Source organism: Hemiscyllium ocellatum, chromosome 4, assembly GCF_020745735.1.
Source record: "Hemiscyllium ocellatum isolate sHemOce1 chromosome 4, sHemOce1.pat.X.cur, whole genome shotgun sequence".
NCBI classification, from domain to species: Eukaryota; Metazoa; Chordata; class Chondrichthyes; order Orectolobiformes; family Hemiscylliidae; genus Hemiscyllium; species Hemiscyllium ocellatum.
Genome location: NC_083404.1, coordinates 127544931 through 127569211, shown reverse-complemented (window position 1 = coordinate 127569211; position 24281 = coordinate 127544931). Strand labels below are relative to the sequence as shown.

Below are 24281 nucleotides of genomic sequence, written 5' to 3'. Positions count from 1 at the left end.
ATTGTTCGAGATTAGTTGTCACGGGTTATTACAAGGAGTCAGCACTAGTTTCTGGAGTTTATTTGAGGAGGTAGCAAAAAAGGTAACACTGTTGATGTGATATATATGGATTTCCAGAAGACTTTTGATACAGTGCCACATAACAAACTTCTGAAGAAAGTTATAGATCATAGTCGAAAAAGTGACAGTGGCTAGGTGGCTACAAAATTTATTGAGTGATAGATAACGGAGAGCAATAGTCAATGGATATTTTTTAGCTGGAACATGATTTACAGTAGAGTTCTCTGGGTTTTTGGGATTGGGACCCTTGCTTTTCCTAATATACGTTAATTATCTGGATCCAAGTATGAAAGGCACAGCTTCAAAGTTGGAAAAGACATGAAACTTGGAAGAATTCTACACTGGGTAGGATAGTATGGAACTCTAAAAGCAACATTGACAAGTTGGTGGACAGGTGGCAAATGATTTTCAATGCAGAGAAGTGGAGGCGATGTGCTTTGGTCAGAAGAATATTGGAACACAATTCAAAATAGGTTGTACAATTTCGAGTGGAATAGCTTTTATTTGTCATTTCTACCAATATACAACTGATACAGTAAAAGCAAGACAGTGTTCCCCCAGTGCCAAGAGTGCTGGATGGTCAGCACAAACTACATAATTGTGCATGGCATCAAGTACATAAGAAGTGCAAAGCACCCAAGTTACAGTGTAACAGAGGAATGATGAATGATAGACATTTTTCTAGCAACAGTATTAAAGAATTTCAGATGGGAAGGAGTCCGATTATACTGAGTTAAATACCCTGATGGCTTGGTGGAAGAAACTGTTGCACAGTCTGGCCGTGAGAGACCGTATAGAGTCATAGAGTCATAGAGATGTACATCATGGAAACAGACCCTTCGGTCCAACCCATCCATGCTGATCAGATATCCCAACCCAATCTAGTCCCACCTGCCAGCACCCGGCCCATATCCCTCCAAACCCTTCCAATTCATATACCCATCCAAATGCCTCTTAAGTGTTGCAATTGTACCAGCCTCCACCACATCCTCTGGCAGCTCATTCCCTACACGTACCACCCTCTGCATGAAAAAGTTGCCCCTTAGGACTCTTCTACATCTTTCCCCTCTCACCCTAAACCTATGCCCTCTAGTTCTGGGCTCCCCAACCCCAGGGAAAAGACTTTATCTATTTATCCTATCTATGTCCCTCATAATTTTGTAAACCTTTATAAGGTCATCCCTCAGCCTCCGAAGCTCCAGGGAAAACAGCCCCAGCCTGTTCAGTCTCTCCCTCAGACTCCCTGTAGCTCAGATCCTTTAGGGGCGGCACAGTGGCACAGTGGTTAGCACTGTGGCCTCACAGTGCCAGAGACCCGGGTTCAATTCCTGCCTCAAGCGACTCTCTGTGTGGAATTTTGCACATTCTCACCTTGTCTGTGTGGGTTTCCTCCAGGTGCTCCGGTTTCCTCCCACAATCCAAAAATGTGCAGGTCAGGTGAATTGGCCATGCTAAATTGTCCGTAGTGTTAAGTGTAGGGGAATGGGTCTGGGTGGGTTACACTTCGGCGGGTCGGTGTGGACTTGTTGGGCCAAAGGGCCTGTTTCCACACTGTAGGGAATCTAATCTAACCCTGGAAACATCCTTGTAAATCTTTTCTGACCCCTTTCAAGTTTCACAACATCTTTCCGATAGGAAGGAGACCAGTATTGCACGCAATATTCCAATAGTGGCCTAACCAATATCTTCTGCCAGATGGCAGGAGGGAGAAAAGCTTGATTGAGGGGTGTGCGGGATCTTCCACAATGTAACAGGGTACAGAGCAGAGGGACATATGTCATTCAAGATTGCAGAACAATTGAAGAGTTTAGTTAATAAAGCATATTTGCATAAGATACTTGTTAAACCTCAGCTGCAGTATTGTGAAAAGTTATGGCACTACATTTTGGAAAGGTGTGAATACATTATAGAAAATGCAGAAAGGATTTAAAAGAATGGTTCCAGGAACAAGAAACTTCAGTTATGAGGATAGACTGAAGACGTTGGGACAATTCTACTTGGAGACAAGAAGGCTGAGAGGAGATTTGATAAAGGTTTTCAAAATCATAAGTGGGCTGTATAGAGTAGATAGGGAGAGGCTGTTCCCACTCATGAAAGGAACAAGAGCAAATGGGAAAAATCTAATTTAAAGTGATGTTCAAAAGAAGCAAAGGTGATGAATAATAGTTGAAGTTACTGGTTCAGCCTCTTCCTCACCTGAGGCATGGTGATCCACAGATTAAACTACCACCAGTCGTCTCTCTCTCTCTAATGAGAGAGCAGCCTATGGTCTAGCAGGACGATGGTGACTTTAGCTTTACCACCACATCTAGAGAGGAAAAATGATGGCTGGGAGTGCACCCTCAGCCCACCTGTTAGCCTAGTACACTTCCAAAGATTCCCTGCCCCGTTTAACATCCCGCTACCCCACGACAGTCCATTTCTACCCATTCCCCATCATGAAGACTCACCATTTGGACTTCATTCATAATTCTCTTGTAAGAAAAATAATTTCACCAAAACATTGTTTTTGCATTCTATTATATTGACATTGTAGGGGCACATAAACAAAAGTTGGGCCAATCAGCCAATGAGCCATTTAATATGGTTATGGCTGATGGAACACTTCAGTGCCTTTTACCCACAGTATCCCGATAACCTATTATGCCATTGATACTTAGAAGACATTGGTAGTTTTCTGTTGGTTATATATCTCCTAAGATTTTCATTTCTGTTGAAGTGACTGGAAAGGACCGTTAGGAGAGATGTAGGAAAGGGGCTAAATGAAATTAACCCACTTTACACTGACATCCAAATTTAGAATTACCCACAGGATGTAAGTTGTATGAAAAGGTCACAACTATTCAGAATGTTGAAATTGTTCAGTTCATGAAAAATAGTGAAAAAACTTCTATTCTTTGAATTTTCTTTTTCTTTTATGAATGATTGTCAAATGGTGCTTTCTATATATAACATATTCTAGGGATCAGGCTCATTGTAGTACCAGTCACATTTGGGCTTATGGCAAGCAATACTAGATGAATTAGTCAATTATTATCACTTTTGTAGTATAGTCATATGAGTAGTATTAAAATATTATTGTATTAATTGTTCTGGTGATGACTACATGCTTATTTTGTAAACATTTCATTCTAGTGTCATGGTTTATGGGATGAGGATGATAAGAATGAAAATGCCTCAGCTAAAGATGACATGGAAGAAGATCATCTGAATGAATCTCAGAGAAAGAACTCTCTAGGTTCTTTAAAATCAATTAATTTGCAAGCATCAATGGATTCCATACATGTTCATTTTCCAGAACAAACAAAAGCCAGAAGACCAAGTTCCACAGGTTCACAGATCTCAAATCGATCGTCACATAGATCACAAAGAGGTATGTCATATATTTTTCGATAATTGTGGTGTGAGAAAAGATGTGTGAAATTTTGAGAATGCTGGAACTTCTTAATACCTGTAGTTGAAAGTGTTGTTACTTTTAATTTATCTGCCAGCAAATGTAACCTTATAGAGGGCTCAGTGCAATAACATTAGCTGAGATGTTTGCAAATATAATTGAGCTATCTTTGGAAAACTTTTCAAATTCAATGGTTTGAAATCTCTTCAGGAATCAAATATGAGACTAAAACATTTTAATAAGTGCTAAGCATATTTATTATAATAAATATAATCTGGATTACTTTGTAATGATGAATTCAATGTCACGGAGAGTAGGGAATTAAAGATAATTTATTATCTCATATATAATTTATTTATAAGGAAGTAAATATTCAAAAATTTCTAAATTGTTGGTCATATGTTCACCTTTAGGTAATATGAAAAATCTACATTAAACTTAAGAAACTTTTCAAGCTCACCTAGAAATCAACTTGATATTCAGACAAGATTCAACAAATACATAATACTTACAGTCCCACTTTGAGTTTATAATTGGTACATGTGTCTTTGTCTCAACTTTTCTTCAAAAGGAATTGAAGAGGAGATCATACTGGACCTCTCCAAGGTCAGCTGTGAAATATCACTGCTTTTCTTGGACCAAATTCAGATTTCCAGAGATGTTTGTAATTTTACAGTCAGTCAGCTGTGAGAGTTCACTGCTTAGCTTTTGTTTTGATTTTCTTTTTGAACTCTACAGCTGTTCTCTGACCTCTCATGTGGTCTTTTCTGAAGCCAAGTCTCCTCTGTCTCCTTCCTCCCATTAAAGTATCATTCTTATGATTTTTTTCTGGTTCCAAAACAAAGCAAAATCTAATAAAAATAGTGGTTACTTTTGGGAAAACTTTTGGAATACTAGATTCACTTCTGGCCTCCCTGAAATAGGAAAGATGTTGTTACACTTGAAAAGATTCAAAAAAGATTTACAAGGATGTTAGAGTGTTTGAGTTGTAAAGAGAGACTGAATAGACTTGGGTCTATTTTCTCTGGAGCAAGAGCAGCTGAGGGATGACCTTATAGAAGTTTATAAAATCATGAGAGGCATGCATAGAGTGAATAGCCAAAGTCTTTTTACCAGTGTCAAGATTTCCAAAGCTGGAGGGCATAGATTTGAGATGAGAGGGGAAAGATTTAAAGTGGACCTAAGAGGAAATGTTTTCATGCAGAGGCTGAAGCATATATGGAATGAACTGCTAGAGGAAGTGGTGGAGGTGGGTACTATTATAATATTTAAAAAGCATCTGGATAGATGCATGAATAGGAAGGAGTAAGAGGGATAGAGGGATATGGGCCAAGTGCTGGCAAATGAGATTAGATCAGTTTAGGATACCTGGTCAGCATGGACAAGTTGGACCAAGGGGTCTTTAGAATTGGGGACAAAGTGTAGTGTATCAGAGTTCGCAGGTTACATTGAAGTGAATGGTAAAGCAAATGTGCAGAGGACACTGAAAGTTTACAGAGAGATACAGATAGGTTAAGTGACTGGACAAGGGTCTGGCAGATAGAGTACAATGTTAGTAAATGTGAGGTCATCCAGTTTGGTAGGAATAACAGCAAAATGGACTATTATTTAAATGGTGAAAAACTGTAGAATGATGCTGTGCAGAGTGACCTGGGTGTCCTTGTGCGTGAATCATAACAAATTGGTTTGCACGTGCAGCAGGTAATTAAGAAGGCAAATGGAATATTGTCCTTCATTGCAAGAGGAATGGAGTTTAAAAATTAGGAGGTTATGCTGTAGCTGTGTACGGTGCTTTTGAGGCCACATCTGGAGTACTCTGTAAATTTTTGGTCACCCTGAGAAAGGATGTACTGGCACTGGAAGAGGTGCAGAGGAGGGTCACAAGGTTGATTCCAGAGTTGAGAGTGTTGGTTTATGAGAAGAGATTGAGTAAACTTGGACAATTTTCATTTGAATTCAGAAGAATGAGGGGGGATCTTATAGAAGCATATAAAATCATGAAAAGAATAGATAAGATAGAAGCAGGGAGGTTGTTTCTATTGGCAGGTGAAACTACAACCGGTTGGGGTTTGTGGTGGTGGTGGTTGCATAGCCTCAGACGAAGAGGGAGCAGATGAGGAGGAATGTCTTCACTCAAAGGGTTGTGAATCTGTGGAATTCCCTGCCCAGTAAAGCATTTGAGGCTACCTTGTTGAATGTTTTTAAGGTAAAGATCGATTTTTGAACAATAAAAGAATTAAGGATTGTAGTGAACAGGCAGATAAGTGGAGCTGAGTCCACGAAAAGATCAGTCATGATCTTATAGAATGGCAGAGCAGGCTCGATGGGTCAGATGGCCTACTCCTGCTCATATTTCTTATAGTCTTATGTTCTAATATCTGTTTCCATGTTGTATAACTCCTATGACCATACTTCATTTGCAACAAGACATGTTAGTATTTACTGATCCATGAATGCTAATTTTTAGAGATTTCTATTACTGTTGTCAGTGGAGCTAAAATAGGATTTCAGCCTTTACTGTGAAATTTTATGAAAGACAGAATTATTGGAAAATGAAAACATTTTTTTTAAAGCCTGGTTCCAATACACAGTTAACAGTTGAAAAGTCTTATACTGTAAGGCTGTTTACAAGCTTACTATTCACAAAATTTTAAGTTCTCATACTGCCTAATTCTGCATTGAATTTGACATATTGATTGCTAAATTATTTGTTTATTTTTCTTTATGGAAGTACAAACTTTGTTTTTGTTAAATTATGTGATTATCATTCAACTGAGTAACTACTGATTATGCTAATTTCTTAAGACTAATCCTCAAAACTCAAAGTTTTGTTGCCAGTAAGTGTTTAATCAAGGTGATTTTTGCAAAAATTTCACATAGGTAGTGTAAGCACCCGAAACAGTAGTAGCCGAAAAGGAAGCGGGTCACTCAGTGTTCAACCGAAGAATAAAAAAGAGCTCTTATTGGAAAAAGTAAGGGAACAAATGATCAAGGCAAAAACCATTGCCATTGCAAAGTAAGTGATATAATTCTGATTTCGAAAATGTTTATCCATGCAGGATGTCAAGGTAGTTATAAAAAATTCTGTCATTTTATTAAATATGCGACACATTTACAGGAAGAACAGTACTGTTTTGTGTTTAAATCCAGGTCAGGGAATTGGTTAAAATTTTCCTCCTACCATAATTATTGAGTTTGAACTACAAGTAGTCAAACAGTTTCGGTTCTAGATCCTAATGATTATTGTAGAAAATAGGTCCAGTTCAGTTCAATACTAATTGCTGCAAGTTTGCCAATTGATTTGGATAAGCATTATTTATGGATCATCTTCCAGGAAAGAATAATACATGAGTAGACTAAAGAATTCTGCTCTGATCGCAGGATAAATGTCTTTCTTGAACAAGTTGAGGAATTCTTTGCGATCATGCAATATTAATGTTCAATATAACAAGGAAATGTTATTCACATTCAAGCACTGTTTCCCTCAAATAGACAGATGAAAACTCATCATTAAAGAAAAGAACTGTCTCTGGCATCTTTGCTAGTACAGCAAAGCAGAATTTCCATGTAATGTTTTAAAATTTACGAGCCCTCCTGGTATTTTTAATAATTCAGCATTGAGGTAAAGATCAGCTTTGACTTTTGTTCTTTTTTTTTCTTGAATAATAGAGGAAAGCAATAAACCCAAAGAACTTTATTTCTTCTCAGTAGGGGTGCAATTGCAGGATTCCCAAAGTAGCTCAGTAAAATCTTCAAACTGCTGGTGAAACATTGTGGAATGGTGACAAGGAGTATCTGTCTTTCTTCACCAGTTATAAGTGCTATTATATTGTGAACAGGTAGATACAAGTTGCAACCAGTGTTATGACTTTCTTAACTTATTCTGCAATTATGCTAAATGGATTGTGAAATTTGTGGGTTAAATATATGAATAAAACAAATTAAATAAGATTAGATATCATGGATTTCCACATTTACCAGGTGATTTTGGGCCAGAAACCAGTGACATTACAGGCAGAGTAAATTGTAAGAGATGGCTGGTCACCAATTTTGATCCCCAATTCTATAATCAGCTGAAAGCAAGACACATAGGAACAGCACCCACATTTGCAAAATCTTTCATGGAGGGTTTATAATTGTTAAAGAGGTAATCAAACCCAATTTATTAGCCCTGCCACATTTGACACACAATAAACAACAGAGATGGTGGAATCAGAGACCCTGTAGCTTTAAATGATAGCAATGAGGCAGCAGCTGTTGTTATTGTAACATTTGGCAGACATACAGTAAAGCAATTTACTTTTCTTCCTAAGAATGGCAACCTTGAGATGATTGTGCTTCTGGAAAGCCATTCATTGGAGGCGGGTCTGAGAGACAGAAGAATCTGGGCAGTATTGTAGAACCCATTAGAATGGTGTCTTAATCAGAATGACTGTGCCATGAATGTTATATGTTCTAGAGAATGTTCCTCCAGTGAGAAGGAGAATTTGAGAGGTAGAAAATAAGACCATAAGACATAGGAGTGGAAGTAAGGCCATTTGGCCCATCGAGTCCACTCTGCCATTCAATCATGGCTGATGGGCATTTCAACTGCACTGACCAGCATTCTCCCTGTAGCCCTTAATTCTTTGTGACATCAAGAATTTATCAATCTCTGCCTTGAAGACATTTAGCGTCTCGGCCTCCACTGCACTCTGCGACAATGAATTCCACAGGCCCACTACTCTCTGGCTGAAGAAATGTCTCTGCATTTCTGTTCTGAATTGACCCCTTCTAATTCTAAGGCTGTGTCCTAGTCTCCTCGCCTAACGGAAACAATTTCCTAGCGTCCACCCTTTCCAAGTTTCTTGTAAGTTTCTATTAGATCTCCCCTTAATCTTCTAAACTCCAATGAATACAATCCCAGGATCCTCTGCCGTTCCTCGTATGTTAGACCTACCATTCCAGGGACACAAAGATTTTGACAGCAACAATCTCCTGGCTACTTGCAAGGACAATTTCATAAAGGCAAATTGGCAAAAGACTGCAGAGGTAGCTGCAAGCAGAACCTACATAGAGCTGTGGGATCTCCTATCAAAGGACAACTCCTGCAAGATGGTGGAGCAACAGTGTCACTAAAGACGTGATTGGCCTTGAAATGTCACAACTGATATGCCTGATAGAAGTGGAGGTGTGCTGCAATTATATTGGTGATCATCTCATGCAAATGATTCATTGTGATCCTGAATATCTATAATTTTGATTCCATCTAGTAGCTCACTGGAAGTATCTGTGTAACCCTCAACCATGTGTCAACCAGTAGAATTCTGCCTCAGGACAACCAACCACTGCATACATTTCTGAATCCATGTGGACTGTCAGGCCATGGGGACATAGTATTGTTGATTTTCACAATGTCATCTCCTACTCTTTGGAGATGAGCAAGTGACTCCCAGAATAGGCAGTTTTTTGTTTCTATGGTGGACCTTGAGAGAAAATGGAATCATTAGTGTTTTTTTTAACTCATAGATAGGAGTCCATGGAGTCAGCAACATAGAACATAGAACAATACAGCGCAGAACAAGCCCTTCGGCTCTCGATGTTGTGCTGACCTGTGAACTATTCTCAGCTCATCCCCCTACACTATCCCAAAATCATCCATGTGCTTATCTAAGGATTGTTTAAATCTCCCTAATGTGGCTGAGTTGACTACCTTAGCAGGTAGGGCATTACACGCCCTTACCACTCTCTGCGTAAAAAAGTTGCCTCTGACATCTGTCTTAAATCTTTCACCCCTCAATTTGTAGTTATGCCCTCTCGCACAAGCTGACGTCATCATCCTAGGAAAAAGTCTTTTTCTGTCTACCCTATCTAATCCTCTGATCGTCTTGTATGTCTCCATCAAATCCTCCCTTAGCCTTCTTCTTTCCAATGAGAACAGACCCTAGTCTCTCGGCCTTTCCTCATAAGACCTTCCCTCCAGACCAGGCAACATCCTGGTAAATCTCCTCTGCACCTTTTCCACATCCTTTCTGTAATGGGGTGACCAGAATGCTACACAATATTCCAAGTGTGGCCACACCAGCGTTTTGTATAGTTACAGCATGATTTTGCGGTTCTGGAACTCAATCCTTCTACCATTGAAGCCTTATGCCTTCTTAACAGAACTATACACCTGGATGGCAACTTTCAGGGATCTATGCACATGGACTTCAAGATCCCTCTGCACATCCACACTACCAAGAATCTTTCCATTGACCAAGTACTCTGCCATTCTGTTATTCTTCCCAAAGTGCATCACCTCACATTTAGCTGCATTGAACTCCATTTGCCATCTCTCAACCCAATTCTGCAGTTTATCCAAGTCCCCCTGCAACCTGTATCATTCTTCCAAACTGTCCACTACTCCACCGACTTTAGTGTCGTCTACAAATTTGCTAACCCATCCACCTATGCCTGCATCTAAGTTATTTATAAAAATGACAAACAGCAGTGGTCCCAAAACAGATTCTTGTGGCACACCACTAGTAACTGGATTCCAGACTGAACGTTTGCCATCAACCACCACTCGCTGCTTTCTTCCAGAAAGCCAGTTTCTAATCCAAACTGCTAAATCACCATCAATTCCATGCCTCTGCATTTTCTCCATCAGCCTACCATGTAGAACCTTATCAAAGGCTTTACTGAAGTCCAAGTATACCACGTCAACTGCCCTCCCCTCATCCACATGCTTGGTTACCTTCTCAAAAAACTCAATGAGGTTTGTGAAACACGACCTGCCCTTAACGAAACCATGTTGACTATCTGAAATCAAATTGTTGCTTGCTAGATGATTATAAATCTTATCTCTCATAATCCTTTCCAAAACCTTTCCAAAACAGAAGTAAGGCTCACTGGTCTATAATTACCTGGGTCATCTCTGCTGCCCTTCTTGAACAAGGGCACAACCTTTGCAATCCTCCAGTCCTCAGGTACTAAACCTGTAGACAATGACAACTCAAATATCAAAGTCAAAGGCTCTCCTCCCTAGCTTCCCAGAGAATCCTCGGATAAATCCCATCCGGCCCAGGGAACTTGTCTACTTTCACTTCTTCTAGAATTAATAACACCTGTGCGTAACTAACATCGATCCTTTCTAGTCTAATATCTTGTACCTCATTCTTCTCCTCTACATTATTCTCCTTTTCCTGAGTGAACACCAATGAGAAATGTTCATTTAGCACATCTCTGATCTCTACAGGGTCCACACTCAACTTCCCACTTCTGTCTTTGACTGGCCCTATTCCTACCCTAATCATCCTTTTATTCCTCACATACCTATAGAAAGCTTTAGGGTTCTCCTTTATTTTATTTGCTAAAGACTGCTCGTGCCCTCTCTTTGCTCTGCTTAACTCTCTCTTTAAATCCTTCCTAGCTCTGTAACTCTCCATCCCCTCATCTGTACCATCTTGCCTGATCAACACATAAGCCTCCTTCTTCTTCTTAACAAGAGATGCAATTTCTGTAGTAAACCACAGTTCTCCTACCTTATCACTTCCTCCCTGCCTGACAGGGACATACCTATCAAGGACACGCAATATCTGTTCCTTAAACCAGCTCCACATTTCGATTGTCTGCTTCCCCTGCATTTTGCTACCCCATTCTATGCATCCTAATTCTTGCCTAATCACATTATAATTGCCCTTGCCCCATCAATAACTCTTGAATTGTGGCATGTACTTATCCCTTTCCATCGCTAAACTAAACGTAACTGAATTATGGTCACTCTCTCCAAAGTGCTCACCTACAACTAAATCAAACATCTGGCCTGGTTCATTACCAAGCACCTGATCGAGTGTGGCCTCCCCTCTTGTCAGCCCTTCGACATACTGTGTCAGGAAACCCTCCTGTACACATTGGACAAAAACTGATCCATCCGATGTACTCGAGTTATAACATTTCCAGTCAATATTGGGGAAGTTAAAGTCCTCCATAATGACCACCCTGTTCCTTTCGCTCCTACCCAGAATAATGTTGCTAGTCCTCTCTTCCAAATTCCTGGAACTCTGCGGAGGCCTATAAAAAAACTCCAAACAGTGCGACCTCTCCTCTCCTGTTTCTAACCTCAGCCCACACTACCTCATCAAAAGTTCTCTCAGCCACCGTTATACTATCTTTGACTAACAAGGCCATGCCTCCCCCTCTTTTACCACCTTGCCTGTTTTTAATGAAAAATCTAAACCCTGGAACCTGCAACATCCATTCCTCACCCTGCTCTATCCATGTCTCCGAAATGGCCACAACATCGAAGTCTCAGGTACCTATCCATGCTGCAAGATCACCTATCTTATTTCGGATACTTCTGGCGTTGAAGTCAACATACTTCAAACCACTTCGCTGTCTGCCAGCACATTCCAGTGACCCTGAAATCCTGTCCCTGTCCTTTCTACCCACATCCTCCTGTGTACTGGAGCTACACCTCTGGTTCCTATTCCCCTGCTGAGCTAGTTTAAACCCACCCGAATAGCACCAGCAAATTTCCCACTCAGGATAGTCGTATCCTTCTGGTTCAAGTGAAGACCATCCTGTTTGTACAAGTTCCACCTTACCCAGAATGAGCCCCAATTATCCAAAAACCTGAAACCCTCCATCCTGCACCATCCATGCAGTCATGTGTTCAGCTGATATCTCTCCCTATTCCTTGCCTCGCTATCACCTGGCACGGGTAACAATCCAGAGAGAACAATCTGTTTGTTCTAGCTCTCAGCTTCCACCCTAGCTCCCTGAAATCCTGCCTTACATCCCTATTCCTCTTTCTTCCTATGTCATTGATGCATGGACAACGACCTGAGGCTGGTCACCCTCTCCCTTCAGGACCCCAAAGATACGATCCGAGACATCATGGACCCTGGCCCCGGGAGGCAACACACCAACCGCAAGTCTAATTCATTCCCTACAAACCTATCTGAGCCTCTAACTATTGAGTCCCCAATGATTAACACTCTCCTCCTTTCCCTCCTTCCCTTCTGTGCAATAGGGACAGGCTCTGTGCCAGAGACCTAGGCCCCACTGCTTGCCCCAGGTAAGTCATCCCCCTCAACAGTATTCAAAATGGTATGCATGTTTTTCAGGGGAATGGCCACAGGGGATCTCTCCACTGACTGTTTTCTCCCCTTTCGAACAGTCACCCAGCTTTCTTCTTGCCTAGGAGTAACTACTTCCCTGTAACTCCTATCTGTCACAGCCTCTGCCTCCTGAATGATCTGAATTTCATCCAGCTCCTGCTCCAGTTCCCTAACATGGTCTTGGAGGAGCGACAGTTGGGTGCACTTCCTGCAGATGTACTTGGATGGGACACTATTGGTGTCCCTGGCCTCAAACATCATGCAGGAGGAACATTGCTCTCCCTGCACTGCCATCCCTGCTAGTCCCCTAGTCAGAAAGTAAAAAAGAGGCGCTTAACTGATATGTCCCTGGTCTTGAAGGTTAAAGGAGGTGATAGGATGGGAGGCCCTACAATGTAGGGTCTCGGTTGAGAAGACACTGACTTATATAGCAGGATGGAAATAAAAATAAGAAGAGCCACCTTTCCCAGAAACCTCTGCTCTCTGACTTCAAATTTAAAAGCATAAATCAGTGACTCACCGCTCCCGACAGGCCCCTGGTGCAAGCTCCCGCCCTTCGAGTTGCTGCTGCTGCTGAAAAACAGAAATGGAAGGACTCACATCACACATCTCACATCAATGACTGCACTTTGTACGAGACATGTACACCATCCTTCATGCCAACAGCGAGTTGATGTATACTCCTGCTATACCACTCCAGCCTCTTTGCTATGAAGCAGCAACCCAGATTTCCTATCAACTCAAGAACCTCCTCAGCCATGGAATTCAGGTGGCAATGATTGGGAATTCACCATTGGTCTCCAGTCTTTCCTTGGCATTCTGATCTCTCTACATCCATGGAACACAGAAAATAATATTAGTAGCTGAACTAGAGCAAACATAAGGCCTAATCAATATGCGCTTTTCTGCTGTGCCTGTGACCAATGTCATGTCTATGGCAATGGGACACTTTGGCAGGACCTTCCAAGAGTCAATACTACCAGACTCATGTATCCTGGCAGAGCTGCAACTATTCTTTTCCAATCAGGTGCTGCATGGTGACTGGTAAATTTTCGGTCCCAAACATTCACACCTAATTCCTCATTCTAATTTACTTGCTGTTCGCCATGGGGAAATGTGGTGTGGTATTTAACTTTGCAAAGGGGAGAAATGTTTTGTTTCACTTAAGGTACTGCAACTAGGTTCTTCCAATGATTACATAGTTGCTGACCTCATCTTTGGTTTTTGTTCAGTCGTGCTTGGTTATACAAAACATTCTCCTTCTTTCATCCAGCCTTTCCTGAGTAACCCGGGGAAGAACATGCAGGGAGTTGTCACTCAAATATTGGGCCAACAAGATCATGTTTCCACCATGCTGATAAGTGATTTTCTACCTTAATTTCCTGTGATGATATTGTGGAACATTATGGGGCGTGAAAGGCTCTTGGATATTGGGGAGAGGAGTGTGGCTGAAATCCCCTGGATGCAGCGGCGGAGGGAGGTTTTTGGTGTCTCTTTATCCTGGATTTTGGCTGGCCTTAGATTTCACAGGGTGCTTTACCAGGTGATCACTGAAGTAAAGACCATTCAAATCAATGCTTGGAGTACACCACTGTGAGTTCCTTGCCAACATTTCTAACTTTCATTGTCTTCAGCAAACTAAGAGATGCCTCAGGCTTGCATCATTTCCATTTACCTTCGCAAGGACTAACAATAGAAGTGGCTTTCTTGAATCTTTACAAAATCTGAGTGCATGCTGCATCTTTAGTGATCACCTTTTCTTGTATGTTTGCCTTGCATGAATATTGTTGCAGAAATGATGGCGCTACATTTAAATGGCTGAAACCATCTAATGGAGGACAGGGGCAAGAGATGGGATGATTTCTCATTTTTTCCACCTCTCATCAAACTGCAACCAGATTTGTTTTCAAGAAGTTTCTTACACCTTGAGTTTTGTGACCATGAGTTTTGAGCTTGAACAGATACAAACTAGGCTGGCTCATAAGTTTAAATTGAAAGAAAGAATAAACCTTCATTTTTTTTTCCTGCATCCACAATATAAATGCAACGGCTTTTCCAATCAAAATTGTAGTCAAGCTGCTGTTGTAAAGGTATAACTTGCAGTTAAAGAATAAGCCAACTTCTTTGCCTAATGTGAATCTCTTCCTTTTCCAAACAAGATCTTTGGTGGGTTTCGACCGAGATTCGCTGCTTTGAGCTGTTCTTATGACTTCATGAAGAATTTCCTATTATAAGCAAGTTTCTGTTATGTGCCCACAGTATTGATGTTTCTGTTGTCTACATAAATAGTTTTTTAGGCCAAACAGTTGCCACATATTTGGGGATGAAGTCAGCCATCTGTATCTTCTTGAAATAAAATGGCCCCTTGGGCAGTACAGTGGCTCAATCATTAGCACTACTGCTTCACAGGACCAGGGACCCAGGTTCAATTTCAGCCTTGGGCAACTGTCTGTGTGGAGTTTGCACATCCTCTCTGTGTGGGTTTCCTCCCACAGTCCAAAGATATGCAATTTAGGTGAACTGGCGATGCTAAATTGGCCATTGTGTCCAGGGATATGTAGATTAGCTGGGTTAGCCCATGGGAAATGCAGGGTTACAGGGAAATGATAGTTGAATCTGAGTAGGATGCTCTTCAGAGACTTGGTATGGACTTGTTGGGCCAAACAGCCTGTTTCCACATTGTATGGATTCTATGAAATCTTTGTGGGTTTAAATTTTCCAACAGCAAATCTGATGACTATTAAACCTCAGTTTCTGTAAAAATATAATCAGTTGTAATCATCGCAGGGAGGATGTTTCTGATGACTGTGGAATACGAAACAAGAGGTCACAATTTGAGGACATAGGATAGATCTCTTAGGACAGAGATGATGAGTGATTTCTTCTCACAGCAAATGGTCAGCTTCTAGAATCCTCTGCCACAGACAGTGTTTGAGGCTGAAACAGTGACTGTTTTCAAGAAGGTAGTAGATAAAGTTCTTTAGGGCTAAAAGGATCGAGGGTATGAGTAAAATGTGGAAACAGGGTACTGAGTTGGATGAGCAGCCATGATCACATTGAATAGTGAAATGGTCTTGAAAGGTCGAATGCCTACTCCAACTCTTAGTTCTGTTCTTTCTATCACAGTACTAACAAGTAATCCATTCCGTTTCGATTTATCTTCAATAGAAAGGTCATTTGATTGTAAAGGCTTTCTAGAGATATGCCCAGACATGGGTTAGTCCCTGTCTGTACTGAAAATACAGAAGGTCATCCCACCCTGGCTCCCATCCTTGTTAAAGTGAATTGTCGATATTTTGTGCTCCCTTTCAAAATAAAATTGTCCATCATCTTCATATGTTCATGTGCAAATGCTGCAGGTGTAAAAAAGACCATTATTTAAATTACAGAGAAGGCAAATCAGTTTTATTATAAGCTAATTGCCAATTCTTTTATTACGGACAGGAGGCTAGAAGAGCACTGCAAGCCAGGTAGCATCAGGAGGTGCAGAAGTCAATGAAAGGAACCTGTGGGTTTGGTGGTGGATGTTGGATGAACCAAGTACTGTCGGAGGGAATGGTCCTCGTAGAAGGCAGAGAGGGGTGGGGAGGGTGTTCTTGGTGGTTATATCTATTTAGAGCTGGCGGAAGTGTTTGAGGATGATGCATTGGATACGGAGACTGATGGGGTGGTAGGTGAGGACAAGGGGGACCTTTTTATTGTGTGGGGGGGGTTAGAGCAGTGGAGCAGGGAATGGAGGTGGTGTGGCAAAGGGCTGTCTGAATGACGGAGGGGGGAAAGCACGTTGTTCAGAATAGGTGGACATCTGGAATGCTCGTGAGTGGACTGTCTCCTCATCTGAGCAGATGCAGTGGAGGCAAAGGGATTGGGAGAATGGGATGCTCTGACAGTACTTGGTTCACACCACCACCACCACCAAACCCCCAGGTACCTTCCCCTGCAACCAGAAAAGATGCAAATCCTGCTGGTGCACCATCCCCCTCACCGTCATCCAGGGCCCCAAACAGTCCTTCCAGGTGAGACAGAGGTTCATCTGCCTCTCTTCCAACCTAGTTTAATGCATCAGGTGCTCCCAATGTGGTCTTAGAGTCATAGAGTCACAAAGATGTACAGCATAGAAACAGACGCTTCGGTCCAACCCGTCCATGCCAATCAGATATCCCAACCCAATCTAGTCCCACCTGCCAGCACCCGGCCCATATCCCTCCAAACCCTTCCTATTCATATACCCATCCAAATGCCTCTTAATTGCAATTGTACCAGCCTCCACCACATCCTCTGGCAGCTCATTCCATACACGTACCATCCTCTGCGTGAAAAAGTTGCCCCTTAGGTCTCTTTTATATCTTTCCCCTCTCACCCTAAACCTATGCCCTCTAGTTCTGGGCTCCCCAGCCCCAGGGAAAAAGACTTTGACTATTTATCCTATCCATGCCCCTCATAATTTTGTAAACCTCTATAAGGTCACCCTTCAGCCCCAGCCTGTTCAGCCTCTCCCTGTAGCTCAGATCCTCCAACCCTGGCAACATCCTTGTAAATCTTTTCTGAACCCTTTCAAGTTTCACAACATCTTTCCGATAGGAAGGAGACCAGAATTACATGCAATATTCCAACAGTGGCCTAACCGACATCCTGTAATGCTGCAACATGACGTCCCAATTCCTGGACTCAATACTCTGACCAATAAAGGAAAGCATACCAAATGCCTTCTTCACTATCCTATCTACCTATGACTCCACTTTCAAGGAGCTATGAACCTGAACTCCAAGGTCTCTTTGTTCAGCAACACTCCCTAGGACCCTACCATCAAGTGTATAAGTCCTGCTAAAATTTGCTTTCTCAAAATGCAGCACCTCGCATTTATCTGAATTAAACTCCATCTGCCACTTCTCAGCCCATTGGCCCATCTGGTTTTAATCTGAGGTAACCCTCTTCGGTGTCCACTACACCTCCAATTTTGGTGTCATCTGCAAACTTACTAACTGCACCTCTTATGCTCACATATATTGGGGAGACTAAACGAAAACTCAAGGAATGGCTCACCGAGCATCGCAGACGGGTCCGCAGGAGCTGACTGGACCTCCCAGTCACCCCCATTTTAATTCCACCAACCACTCGTTTTCCGACATGACCATCCTTGGCTTTCTCCATTGCCAAAACAAGCCACAATCTCCTATTGGAGAAACAACACCTTATCTTCCACCTGGGCACCCTACAGCCCGTAGGACTCAACATTGAGTTCTCCAGTTTCAAATAACCTCACTCTCCATATCTCAACTCCCTACCCAGCCCCTCCCACTCCCTTTCACTGCTCCCTGCCGCCAACTGGCTTCATTCCTCCCATTGACCAACCAAGTTGTACCCTCTACCTATCTTCACCTTTCCCCACTTCCCCACCATATCCCTGCCTCCCCTTTTATCTGCAGCTCCCCCCACACCTATTCCTAGTCCTGAAGAAGGATTACACCCAAAACGTCGACTTCTGCACCTCCTGATGCTGCCTGGCTTGCTGTGTTCTTCCAGCCTTCTGCCTGTTTTCTTTAGATTCCAGTGTCTGCAGTTTTTTTGTCTCTAATTCTTTTATTATAACAGTTTTACTATTATTCTTTTATGTTTCATTTCAAAAATACTTCAATGGTTGTAAAATGCTTTGGGATTATCAATGATCATTAAATGTGCCATATAAGTGCATTTTTTTTTCTTTTCTACTTTATATATTAAAAAAGCATTAGATAATGCATTAAATTTAAAATCATTAAGTCAATTTAACCTATGATTATTAACCGCTGTATTTCATTTGGTGTTTCATTCTTTTTCAGAACACTTCAAATATATATTCCAATCAAACATTTCTTCTACAACATTATCCATCCGGAGTATAGTGCAGTAACAGATGTCTACGTGTTGATGTTCTTGGCTGATGTTGTAGACTTCATTGTTATTGTCTTTGGTTTTGGGGCATTTGGGGTACGTAAATATGTTTTGTTTTATTTTAAAGAATGGTTAACATTTCTCCAAGATTCTCACAGATCTTTGACCAAAGTTTCAGCAGAAGACCAGGATGACCTCTCACCCAACCAAAACAAAATACTGTACTTTCTTTCCAAATCTATTTGCAGCATGTATTTGATTTTAAAATATTGCGATCTGCTGTATATTCAATAGAATGCCCCTAAAAGATAATTTGATTTTCATGACTTTCTGGAGGTATGCCTCAGCTTGAGTTGGTGTCTATCTGTAGAGTCTGCATTGTCATGTAAGGTCATGGCAGATCTTCCACCTCTGTTTCATCTTTCTGCACTCTCCCAACATCCCTTAATTATCTTAATACTCAAAACCTCTGTTTTCAATATACTTGATAACTGAGCATCAACAGTACTCTGGGATGGAGAAATCCAAGGATTCCCAACCATTTGAGTGAAGACATTTCTGCTCATCTTGATCCTAAATGGCTGACTCTTTAGTCTGTGTTCTATATACCCTAGTCAATAGAAACATTTTCTGAGCATCCAATTCTATCAAATCTCCTTTTAGTTTTGTACGATTCCATTCAATCACTTGTCACCCTTAGGAAATATATGCCTAGTCTATTCAATTTCTCCTCATTGAATAATCCTCTCATCTCATGCATCACTCCGGTGAAACTTTGTTGCACGCCCTGTAGTGGATATTGTCTACCATTAGGTAAGGAAATAAATACTACACACAATATTCCTGTAAAATTTCAGTAATGTTTAAATGTTTTAAATTCTTCCTTATTCTGACTCTTACTATTTTCTTTTCTCGTTCTATGCGTCCCTCCCCGTATTTTGTACACCCTGGTATTCTGATAGTCTTGCCAGGTTCTACCATCCATGTAAAGTTAGTTAAAAGTCTCTGCAACAGCATTAGCAAATCACTTACAAGAAATTCAATCCAAGTTCTGTTCAAGTTCAACCTGTTCAGCTCCTATAGGTGCTGACTGTTTCAGAGTCAGTCCTAGTGTCCTGAGGAATCTAAAGCCCACCCTCATGCACCATCTTTGGAATCATGCATTCATCTGTGTTCATCTTTTTTTGTACTAACTTTTGCATGTCATCAGCAGTAATCCAGAAATTACTACATTTAAGATATGTTAGCTGATCTTCTACCTAGCTTCCTAAATTCTGATGACAGGATCACATCCCCCATCTTACTTATGTCTTTGCTGCCAATGTGGACCTAGGAGTTCTAGCAAATACCAGCTTTGAGTAGAACACTGTTCTGTGGGACCTGATGAAAAGGGCCAAAGAGCACTCTTGTCTCTTTTCAGTGACAGTAAAAATTCAGTAGAGATTAATATATAACCATATTAGATCCATGTCCAAGTAGATTTCCATCATGGTTCAGATTCCTAATCTTATAATACAAAGACTTTCTTTATCTTCTGCATGAAACAGGACTAAGTTACCCTGTGAATTTATAGCAAAATGAATATGAGAAACAAGTCTCTGGTCTGCTGTGATCTGTGGATTCCATCCACAAGGCAAATCAGGGAGAGCAACTTTGCATCTATTAAGTCTTGTTTTACATAATATGGTTGAAAGATTTGGTGATGAGTAGGCTTAATAAACCTTGTTGGATTTGCGTATGGTTAATCAAGCCACAAATTGTCCTTCATACACATGCTTGTAATTGATGAAGAAACTCGGAGTTGGGAGAGCTGCAAACAAAGAATGATACCTTGGTGTTAGGTTAATGTGTTACTCACAATGGATTTTTGGTTCTATTCTGGCAAGGACTAAAAACCAAACATTAATGGATGTCTAATGCCCACTTAGATTGTTAGTGCTACCTTAAATTAAAATTGGGCTTATTATCTGTTGCAGTTTATGTCCATTAAGTACACACTTGAACTAAATTCTCAGTAGTATAGAATGTTGTCACTGACCAGAGGTGGGCTTACTCCCATTCAGCAAAGTGCTAGATAATCTTGCAGTCAACCAAATATAGTATTTAAACAGTTTGAAATTTCAACCACTGATTAGCTATTAGATGCAAAGTCCAGCAATTCTCCAATATACACCTGGAGCCCTGAATACTTGGTTTGTACTTAACTTACTTTGGCCTAGTTAGTTATGATGTTTTTCTATGAGACATATGAAGTTTATGCCAAGCAAAGAAGAATATTTTATATGTGGATTTCTCAAAAGTTTATTTGAAAAGCTCTTATGGTTAATGTTGGGTTTCTCTATGTCCTAGAGATCCAGTCGACTCAGGAAATATTGCACATAAGAAGACAAGAGTTCAATAATGGCTGTTTTGTCTTCTACAGAAACATTCAGCAGCTGCCGACATCACATCTTCTTTATCAGAGGATCAAGTGCCGGAGGCATTTTTGGTGATGTTAATAATTCAGTTTGGCACAATGGTAGTGGATCGAGCACTCTATCTCAGAAAGACAGTTTTAGGAAAAGTTATCTTTCAAGTGATCCTTGTTTTTGGAATTCATTTTTGGATGTTTTTTATATTACCAAGAGTGACAGAAAGGTAATTTCTTATCTTACTATAGTTAACTGGAAATTTTATGATGGGAAGAAGGGTTTAGGTTTTGTAGACAAATTAACTGCAGGCTGGTAATTACATTTAGTAGTAGTTATATATATTCTTTCACTATCACCAATCATTTAAATCCTTAACTTTAAATACTTTGGTGTATTTGCATTTGTTTGCATAGATCTCTAAAAATAGTTTTCTTTGTTGTTTCCTTGCAGAAGGTTTAACCAGAACAAAGTCGCACAGGTTTGGTACTTTGTTAAATGTGTTTACTTTGGATTGTCAGCATATCAAATACGTTGTGGTTACCCAACACGTGTGCTTGGTAACTTTTTGACAAAAAGCTACAACTATATCAACTTGTTTCTGTTCCAAGGGTAAGGGAATTTCTTCGTAAATGTGGTAACTCAGTTCAGACACTTTTTCAATTTGTTTAAATATTTGCTGAAATCTATAATTACTTTCTAAGTCTTCCATTGATGGAGTAAAAATTGATGAGACACACAGCTGTCAATATCATATTTATAATAAGAAAAACAGAAACCTGTTTAAATGCATGGAGGTATCTGATGTTAGTGTGGTCCTTGTGCCACAGTGATGCTCACTGAATTAATTAATATTCTGTGTAATTTTATGTAACATATTGTTCCACCACCACAGATCAATCTCTGGTATCTCTTATTTTGTAGTCATTTTTTTCATATATGTCCCAAAAGAATGAGGAGTGACCGGGTGTTCAAAGATATATTATATGTCATAAAGTCATAAGAAAAAGGAGCAGGAGTAAATCATTTGGCCCACCAAGCTTGCTCCACCATTTGATAAGTTCATGGCTAATCTGATTCCCTTAATTTCACTTGTCTGTCAATCCATTATAACCAAGACTCCCTTGCCAGTTTAAAACTTAACTAACTCAGCTTTCAATATATATTTAGTTGTCCAGTGTTCACTGCGCTTTGTGGAAGATAACTTCAAAATCTAAAAACATTTCAGAGAAGAAATTCCTCTTCATCTCCATCTTAAATGGTAGCCCAATTAATTTTAACCTGTGCCCCCTCATTCTACATTTGCATGAGGGGATATATGTCCATTTAGCATTGATCATGCCAACCCTCCTCAGAAGTTTCAAAAAACCATATCTCATTCTTCTACATTCCAATGAGAATGTGTCTAACCTGTTCAGTCTTTCTTTATCAATGTCATGATCCCAGCTGATGGTAATATTGGACAATTTCAGATTGGAATATAGCTTGAAAGAACATAATTTAATTGCCATGTTGATTGTTCACTGAATATATTCAAAAGATTATATCATAATCAGTGCAATTCATGAATCCTCAGGTACTGAAGCAGTTCATGTCCAAATGTGATAAGACCTGGATAATATCGAGGTTTGATAAATGGCAATTAATATTCAGGCCACACAATTGCCAGACTAATGACCATCTCTAACAACAAAAAATCTAATCATTGCTCTATGAGAATCAATAGTATTACCCTAGAAAAATCCCTCACTATAAACATCCTGACCAAAAACTGAACTGAACAAGCCATATAAATATTATGGCTAAGAGTCCTGCAGCTAATAACTCACGTCTTGAAACCTCAAAGCCTGTTCACTACCTACAAGCCACCCACAGTCAAGAGAATTCCCCAGTTGCCTGGATGAGTACAGTTTCATCAACAATTAAGAAGCTTGACACAGTCCAGGACAAAACAGTCGGCTGGATACACACCATGTCCACTAATATTTGCTCCTTCCACCACTGAAACACAGAAAGAGCAGTGTGTACAACCCACAAGATGCATTGTAGAAATTCATGAAGGCTCCTTAGTCAGCACTTTTTAAATCTATGACCATTACAGATTAGAGGGAATGGACAAAGATATGTGGAAACACCATCATCTCTCCCACCTTAAATCTATGCCATCTAGTTTTGGACTCCCCTACCCTAGAAAAAAAACGACCTTGGCTATTCACCATATCAATGCTCCTCATGATTTTATAAACCTCTCACCCCTCAGGGAAAAAAGACCCAACCTATTCAACTTCTCCTAATAGCTTAGACCATCTAATGGCAGCAAAATCCGTGTAAATCTTGTAAGACTTTCAAGTTTAAGACCATCCTTCCTATAGCAGGGTGATCAGAACTGAACACACTATTCTAAATGTGGCCTAGCTAATGTCCTGTACAGCTGGAATATGACACCCCAACTCTAATACACAGTGCACTGACAAATGAAGGCAAGTGTGCCAAATGCCTTCTCCATCATCCTATCTACCTGTAACTCTACTTTCAAGGAACTATGCATCAGCATCCCTAGATCTTTTTATTCAGCAGCACTCCCCAGGGCCCTACAATCAACCCTGCCGTTATTCACCTTATCAAAATGCAATACCTCGTTTTTATCTAAATTAAACTTCATCTGTCAATGACATTGCTGTTGGTCTGGAGTCACTTGTAGACCAGACCAGGTAAGGTTGGCAGTTTTCTTCCCTAAAGGACATTAGTGAACTTGGTGGGTTTTTTCTGGAAATTAAAATGATTCATGGTCACCATTAGATTCTTGATTCCATACATTTATTGAATTCAACTTTTACTACCTGCTGTAACAGGATTCAACCCCAGTCCTCCAGAACATTACCTGGGCCTCTGGATTAACAATCCAGTGATAATACCACTGGGCAATCCCCCCTCCCATCAAGATATCATATCACCATCTTCCAGGGAAGTAGTGATGGCTAATGTTGCTGGCTCACTCAATGAAACCCAGGTACAATGAATGAACACAAAACATTCTAATAATTAACCAGTGCCAGGTATCTGTTCAGTTTTGATGTAATTTGGTCTCCCCAGATTTCGACTAGTTCCGTTTCTGACTGAGCTCAGAGCAGTGATGGACTGGGTCTGGACAGACACAACCCTTAGTCTCTCTAGTTGGATCTGTATAGAGGACATTTACGCTCATATTTTTATTCTGAAGTGCTGGCGTGAATCTGAAAAGGTAAGAAAAGAAAAATCACTCTTGAATAGTACCATACTGTGCCACACAAATGCCAAATAATGACCATCTTCAAAAAAAACTAACCATCTCTTCTTGATGTTCAATGGTACAGTAACAGCAATGTGTATTATCCGTAAGGTGCACTGCTGTAACTCATCTAGGTTGTTTCAACAGCACCTTCCAAACCCTTGAATTCTACCGCCTAGAAGAACAAAGGCAGCAGG

The 24281-nt window shown here is 40.6% G+C and overlaps 1 protein-coding gene across 1 annotated transcript in view; it reads left to right on the top strand.

The window, feature by feature from the left end:
- LOC132815248 (piezo-type mechanosensitive ion channel component 2-like) overlaps positions 1–24281 on the top strand; it is a 467530-nt gene that overhangs the window by 408572 nt on the left and 34677 nt on the right. Inside the window, exons 39-44 of the mRNA XM_060824063.1 lie at positions 3196–3433; positions 6335–6470; positions 18357–18504; positions 20831–21045; positions 21270–21428; positions 23910–24057. Coding sequence (XP_060680046.1) covers positions 3196–3433; positions 6335–6470; positions 18357–18504; positions 20831–21045; positions 21270–21428; positions 23910–24057 — 1044 coding nt within the window. The remainder of the gene's footprint in view (positions 1–3195; positions 3434–6334; positions 6471–18356; positions 18505–20830; positions 21046–21269; positions 21429–23909; positions 24058–24281) is intronic.